Source organism: Salvia miltiorrhiza, chromosome 5, assembly GCF_028751815.1.
Source record: "Salvia miltiorrhiza cultivar Shanhuang (shh) chromosome 5, IMPLAD_Smil_shh, whole genome shotgun sequence".
Classification (NCBI taxonomy): domain Eukaryota; kingdom Viridiplantae; phylum Streptophyta; class Magnoliopsida; order Lamiales; family Lamiaceae; genus Salvia; species Salvia miltiorrhiza.
The window spans coordinates 47,835,545-47,843,151 of NC_080391.1; the positions used below are offsets into that span (position 1 = coordinate 47,835,545).

General features: G+C 40.6%; 2 protein-coding genes across 3 annotated transcripts; one reads left to right on the forward strand and one right to left on the reverse strand.

Moving 5' to 3' along the window:
• Positions 1-2,517: 2,517 nt before the first annotated feature.
• Positions 2,518-4,174, forward strand: LOC130987079 (transcription termination factor MTERF6, chloroplastic/mitochondrial-like). Of its 2 annotated transcripts, none has more exons than XM_057910672.1 (2): positions 2,518-2,864; positions 3,199-4,174. In XM_057910672.1, coding segments are annotated over exons 1-2 (972 nt in total). In that variant the 5' UTR covers positions 2,518-2,862; the 3' UTR covers positions 4,169-4,174. The 2 variants fall into 2 exon arrangements, with proteins under 2 accessions (XP_057766655.1, XP_057766656.1); XM_057910673.1 differs by having other exon boundaries at positions 2,542-2,806.
• A 170-nt stretch (positions 4,175-4,344) lies between these two features.
• Positions 4,345-7,607, reverse strand: LOC130987078 (G-type lectin S-receptor-like serine/threonine-protein kinase B120). The gene is made up of 7 exons (XM_057910671.1): positions 6,300-7,607; positions 6,114-6,221; positions 5,840-6,030; positions 5,495-5,705; positions 5,159-5,396; positions 4,928-5,075; positions 4,345-4,827 (listed from the first exon to the last, which is right to left on the reverse strand). Exons 1-7 carry the CDS (start codon positions 7,519-7,521, stop codon positions 4,516-4,518), a joined length of 2,430 nt encoding a protein of 809 aa, XP_057766654.1. The 5' UTR covers positions 7,522-7,607; the 3' UTR covers positions 4,345-4,515.

Sequence of the window (7,607 nt, forward strand, 5' to 3'; positions counted from 1 at the left end):
TCCTTTCTAAACCTCCTCATTCTCCACCTCCCTTCTACCCTCGGCATCTTTCTGTGGACCATTCTGCGATTCGGTTTCCTCGCATGGTCTTAGCCGTATCCTTCAGTCAATTCTACCTTTTTGATGTTGCCAAAAAGAGGGAAAGTTCTTAGAGACTTATTCTCTAAAGACTGAAGTCGATTAAGCAAAATGATCATGAGGAAGATTAGCCAGAGAGACCTCAAGTCAAAGGAAAACAAGTGAGAGTGGAACAAGCTTAGGAACACGAAGACAGAAGATGAAGATCAAGAAGTTCAAGGCGCAGCCAAGCAGACTGCTGGAGTCCATGGGTTTCCCATGAGTTTTTTTTTTTTTTTTTTACTCCAATGTAAGTTTTGCTCTGTACCTCGACTGATGTCTCATCAGTCAGTTTATTGAAATAAAAAGAACTTCTTTTGACCTCAACCTGAAGACAATAACTTTTTGTCCAGGCTCTGATTAATGTTTTTCTGTCTTTTTCCTCATTCTTGTTTTGAACTGTTGTGTTCTTGACTCTAAGTACAAGTTATTAGATTCTATTGTTAAGGGGGAATAGTATTCACCCTGTTTTAGAACTTGTGCTCTAAGTTCAGTCTTTGTAATGCTTAGAACTGCTGTAAGGTTTTGGCATCATCAAAAAGGGGGAAATTGTTGGGAACTCCATGGAATATCGTGTCTTATTTTGATGATACCAAAATCCTTAGGTTTAATATGTAATAGACTAGAACAGTTTTGAACTCAAGTGTTAGAGTTAGTTTCTAGTTTAGTTTGCGGTTCTAAAGACTGAAGACTGAAGAACGGAGGACTGAAGACTAAAGACTGAAGTTACCAAATGAAGTATCAGTTGAAGAATCAGTTTGGAACTGATTACTTAATGCGTGCCCCGTGGACTCAGCGGACTGATACTAAAGTCAAGTATGAGTTAAACATTCTTCCTCGGACTGATCTTCCAATGTTCAAAAGGAAGCCACGTACTCACATAGTACAGCCGCATTAAATGCAGAGATCTTAGGATCATCCCTCTCTGCAAAGGTCATTCCTATTTGGTGGCTACTTTATTAGAGACGTCGCATCTCCTGCTCATCAACATAGCCGTTCCCACCAAACAAGGAACCTCGAAGATTGAAGCCTCAGCCCAAATTCAAAAAGCTCTCCAACGGAAGAAATCTTGAAGACGTTCTCCGCCAATGGATCTATTCAAGATCTCTCATATAAGTAGTGCTCGAGGATCACTTCAATCTTCACCGATTCAACGACATAAGCTGAAGCTCTGCCAAAATTGCTACTCAGCCCAAAGCTTAACCTCCCCAAAGCTTGAATCGAATAAGAGAATTCCAAAGCCAAAATCAGTCACTGCTGATTACACACATTCTCTTAGACCTTAGGCAAATATCTGTTTACCCAGAAGCCTAGGTCAAACTTGCTCCAAAGAACTTGTTCTTTGAAATTTAGTTGGCAAGTTTTCAAACCTCCTTTCGAGAGATAGAATCGAGTGTTTGAGTGGTAAAGGAGTTCAGGAAGGTACTCTGACTCCGTGAGATCCTAGTGCAAGGTCGTGCTAAGAGTGAGAAATCCAACGCGAGTGAAGTGTTGGTACTGAAGAGTGGAATCTTCAGTGGAACGGTTGTGTGCACCCGGCAAGCACACGGTTCGGTTTGCAGTGCACCAGTTAATCACTTGCGGAGTGGATTGTTGGTCTGATCAACCGACCGTGGATGTAGGAAAGTGTTTTCCGAACCACGTAAAAGTCTTTGTGTTATTTACAGCTTTCAGTTTTACATTCTTACTTGGGCTCTTACTTTTGATAAACTGAATTCTGATTAACTGCAAAGAGAAACCTAAGACTAACAACGTGCTCAACCGAGACTATTACGAAACAAAGTTATTTCCGCTCCGTATGATATCAGTCTGACTGATCTATCCTCTGATAGTCAGGAAGATTTATATCATCTCTGTTTTAGCAAACTCGACTGAAGCCTTTACAGTTAAGTTCCAGTAACTTAACTGATAACTCTTTACTGAAGAGTCTTTCAGTATCAGTCGTCAACCCTGTTTGGTCAAAACTCCTTTCAATTAACAGGTGTCTTAGTTTGCTTGTAAAGTTTCGTTTTGATCTCTATCTTGAGATCCCTCTGTTTTTAGAGGAAAGAAAAATAGCCCATAGGTGTATTCCCCTCGTACACCTATTCGAGACCCTCCGAACCTAACAATTATATTGTGGCATTCGGCGAGTCACATTATATTTCTGGTGATTGAAAAATAGATGCTGGATATATTTGATAAAAATTTTATAATTTGAGAGTTTAAAGAACATTTCAAATGTTTTAGAATATTTTTTATAAAACAAGTATAATTCAAGAGTTTTGATGATATTTATCCAAAATAAAGAGGTCTCTAATCAATTTTTGTTGTGAATTTTGGCAGACGAGTACATTTTTTATTTTTTGACGAAAATGGTGTGAATATATTTTTTGCCAATTCATTTTGGAAACTTGTCTGGAAAACCAATTCATTTTTCTGATGCTAAAACTTAAATTTCAGATATAAAATTGTTCAAAATTTAAAACAATTTCTTAAATCTGTATACTTGTTGAAGACATTTTTGTCATGTTGTGAAAAGGGATATAGTTTGAGATTTTCAGAGAATTTACACCTAAAATAATTCCCGCAGTTGCCATCCACGAGCCACCGCTTTGCACCGCCGCCTCCGCCGCTGCAGATAACTCTTTTTCTCCGTTTCTCTCTTCTGCCGCACTTATTCTCCCCTTCGCCGTCTTACGCTTGTGCAGTTCGTTTTCGTTTTCTTCGATATATTTTATCGGAATTTAACTCAATTTTGCTGAGATGTAAGGCTCGAGATTCATGGTTAATTGTGTTCGAAATGCAAGAAAATTTACTGGAAATCATTGACCTGTTTGCTGAATGCCACTGGAATGATATGTCACATTGCTCCAAATTTGTCTAAACTGTGTGTGATTCACGGGACTGATTGCCTGTATTGAGTTAATTGCACGAATTTTATTCTATGGTTTGCTTCCTTGTTTTTCTCTTCTATATTATTAAAAAATAGTAATGTAGAATTAAAATTGGGACGAAGAAGAAAGTGAGCTTTTGTGTTGTATCTGCATTTTGATGGTTAAAGTTTCAATGTTTTATCTGAAGCTTTACAAAATCCCACAGGAACATGGACACAGGTAGTGGCATTATGTGGTTCTTCAAAGACAGGAGTTTTGATGATAAAAGCATTCATGACATGTTCAACAGGTGCAGACGGCTTGAAGATGTCGATAGGGAAATCGCCTCTGAAACTTGGGGGTACTTGAAAAGCACAGGCATACCAGAGGGGAAGCTTTCCATGGCCATTAGGAAGTGCCCCGAAATTCTCACCCTCGACTTGCACGACAAACTTGTACCGATGATCCAGTGCCTTGGAACATTGGAGTCAAGACCAAAGGAGGTAGCTTCTGCCATAACAAAATTCCCTCACATACTCTTGCACAGTTTGGAAGAGAAGCTCTGCCCACTTCTTGCCTTTTTCGAAGTTCTTGGTGCTCCTGAAAAGCAACTTGGCAAACTGATACTCTTAAACCCCAGAATCATAAGTTATGGCATTGAATCAAGACTTTCTCAGATGGTGGATTTTCTTGCCAGTCTTGGTCTGTCCAAAGATGGGATGATCGGTAGATATGTGGCCAAACATCCATTTATTACGAGGTATAGTATTGAAAAACGGCTTAAACCAACTTGTGTGTTTCTAAGATCACTTGGCCTGACAGAGTCTCAGCTCCAAAGAGCAGCAATGAATTTCCCAGAAGTTCTGTGCAGGGATGTGAACAGAGTTCTGAGACCTAATGTTGTGTACTTGAAATCTTGTGGGTTTAGTTCAAGTCAGTTAGCAGCAGTGGTTGGTGGGTATCCTCTAGTTCTGATCAAAAGTATAAGCAAATCATTGAGACCAAGAATCAAGTTCTTGAAAGAGGTGATGAGGAGAAGAATTGATGAAATTGCTGAGTATCCCGGCTTCTTTAGGCATGGTACGCGAAGATTAGAGTCGAGGCAAAAGCTATTGACACAAAAGGGCATGGAGTGTAGCTTGAGTGAGATGTTGGATTGTAAGCACAAGAGATTTCTAGTGAAATTTGGAGTTTAGATTCAAGTAATTTGTTTGATGATCTGTTTTCCTTTCTCTTTCAATAGCATGTTTATGAATTATATGACATCCATATATAATGGGAAATGGAATTGGAGATGCTTTTACCCTGCATATACTAAATATAACTCGGTAAGATAGAATGGAGCTGTCTGATATGGGAGAGAGCAGGCAAATACATGTGTGTATTGAAGTTTATTGATACAAAAGTCATAAAATATTTTCTACAAATAGTATTTAACAAACTTAAAAATGAATTTAGTAAACTTAAATGCAGTATATTTCCCCTAATGAAAAAAAGACACTCAAAACATAACTGGACCATCATCATCATCTTCGTCGTCGTCTCATCTGGGCACAATAGTTGAAACAGTTAAGTGATTTCCAGAAGAAGAAGGATCTTCATCACTTTTTGGATGTGATGAATATTTACTGAGCAAATCTGTAGTTGAAAATGCAGGCTTGTTGGGTGGTGGAAGAGCTGCAATCTCACTGCTAAGCATGGACACCACACTGGACATGTTTGGTCTGTCATTGGGATTTTCTTTCACACACAAAAGTCCCACATTTATGTACCTCAACGCCGTCGAAGCTGCCGGAGACCCCACCTTAGCATCCACCAGTTCCACACCTCTGCCCGAAATCCACAGATTCCATGCCTGCAACATGCAAAATATGTTTCTTGATTTCTCACACAGTGGAAGGTTTAATGTGTGGGAAAAACATACAAACTAGGAAATGTAACATGTTCTTGCTTACATGTCCAAGAAGATGGAGGGAGTCAGTTTTGTAGAAGCCAGTGTTCTTCCTGCCACTAATAATCTCAAGAATCAAAACTCCAAAACTGTACACGTCAGATTTTGTGGAGAAGAGGCCTTCCAATGCATACTCAGGAGCAATGTAGCCACTAAAAATGGATCAATTTTGGATCAGCTCTGTGAAAAGAAAAATAAGTTTGCTAGAATCTTTGATCAGTCCTTTTAGACTTACAACGTTCCAACAACTCTGTTGGTGTAGCCCCGCGAATCAGCGCCTCCAAAGATACGCGCCATCCCAAAGTCCGATATCTTGGGGCTCATCTCATCATCTAGAAGAATGTTACTTGCCTTGAGATCTCTATGAATTATACGCACCCTCGAGTACTCATGGAGGTAGAGAAGCCCTTGAGCAACCCCTTCAACAATGCGTGTGCGTGTTTTCCAGTCTAGCATCTCTTGTTTCTTTGATCCTAATCCATGTTATGCTTATTCATACTATATTCAAACTTGTAATAAAAATTGATCAAATGAAGCAAGACTGATTGTTGGTGAAGTAAGTGGTACTAACCAAAAAGGAACAAGTCTAGACTCTTATTAGGCATGTACTCATAGATGAGTATGCTCTCAACAGGGTCAATACAGCAGCCTAAGAGGCGAACAAGATTCCGGTGCTGCAGTTTTGCAATCAATAAGATTTCATTTCTGAATTCTTCAAAACCTTGTCCAGATTTTTGGGAAAGTCTCTTTATGGCTATTTCTTGTCCATTTTGTAATCCTCCCTGTCCAAAAATCCAACTGTGTCACAGTCTTTCATGTAAAAACTTATGACAAAACATGGCATATATTAAGATACTCTGATCTTTGAATTGCTTATATTTCCACCAAATATATTGCAGTAAGCACATATATATACCTTGTAAACTGGTCCGAATCCTCCCTCTCCGAGCTTATTTTGAGGTGAGAAGTTGTTTGTTGCAGCAGAAACACTTGAATAACTAAACATGGGCAAATCAATTTCCATGTTACTTGTTGTCCTCAAAATTGTTCCATCATTAGTTGAGTTGAAATCGAACGACAAAAGATCCTCCCCTGCTTCCTTGTTCACTGTTGATGGAGGTCAACAAGAAGGAGATGAGTGAATTATCTAGTTTTAGTGATGATTGAATGGGTACCTATTTCCAACTAACCTTTGTTGTGTTTGGTCCTCCTATTGTAGAAGAAGGCGGCAGTGGCAAGCACCACTACTACTGGAACCACAACTGCAATCATCACCTCCAATGTCTTGTTTCTTTGACCTCAATAAATAAATGCAAAACATTAATCTCCTTCAGTACCACACAATACACACGCACAGAGAGAGATCAGAAGAGTACTTGGTTGCTTTGGAAGATCAGAAGAGGCAAGTTTGAGGTGCAACTTGCGGCCTCCTGAAGCACCGCGTTCCATACCAAATAAATCTCTTTCCCAGACGAAGCATTTTCCGAGATCAAAAGCATAAGCTGTGCAGTTGCAGTTATATAGGCAGGCGAGCTCACACTTGTTATCAGAATCAGCGCCATCTCTTGGCCTTAATTTTTGATTAGGCCACTTGATGATATCTGAAATCTCCATAAACCCCTCCCTGTCTCCACAATCGAGAGGGGTGTTCCTATCACAGCTGGGAGCCCCGGGGATGGGCGAGGACGACGAGGGGCTGAAACCACGCACGCACTCGCACCTACTGCTACTGACTATACCATAGGCTCCACAGAAAAGTTTTCCAGGCAAGAACGTATATTCATTTGGTAGACTTGTTCCCCACGATGTTAGCCTCCTTAATCTCCCCTCTACACTCATCACCAGCATCGAGAAAACAGGGGTGGGGAATGAGGGAGCATTATCAAGCCTCCAAGAATTACCTAGTTTTTCATTAGGTTGAAAAACGAGCCAGTCATCCAACCCCCACTGATCAGCATACTCCAGGCTTCCGCTCTCCCAATACACAGCCGAGCCCCGCCACTTGAAGACGATCGTAGATTCAGGCGATATCTCCGCCGAGAACATTCCCGGCGAAGGATCCTCGTTGCTCGTCCAGGAAACCAGCCGCTGTCCGATGCTAAGTGTAGCTCCGGGCAGCCAAGTATCCGTAGGGTGATGGAAACTTTGCCAAGTCATGATGATGCCTTGCCGTTCATCTCTCAGGATCAGGTTTCCGTCGTCAAGGAGCACCGCGACCACGCTTTCCGGTGACGTGGACGAGGACGAGGAAGTTGACCAGAAGATATCACTGCCGTTGTAGACTTGAAGATCTCCGTTGGAAGATATTTGTAGCTTGCAAGTGGTTGGGTCTGGCAATGGATTTTCTCTGTTTGCGATCCAAACTAGAGGTTTTGGAATCTGGGTGTAACGAATGCTTAGGTAGAATCTGTTTGTGGATGTTGGGAAGAAACCCATTTCAAACGTTCCACTCTTTGAGGTTAATGTTTGGTTTCCTGTGAGAGATTCCCTTTGTGAGAGCGTGTCTCCTGCTCCAATGGATTTCTCAGCCATGAGCAACGCCGCCAAAATTATTGAGATTGCTACTGGATTTGCATGCATGGCTGCAAGAATATTCATTTCAATTATATAATTGATGAGACTGCCGATACCAGATATTATTATTTTATAAAGATATATGGTATGGTGTTTGGTATGTATGTAGT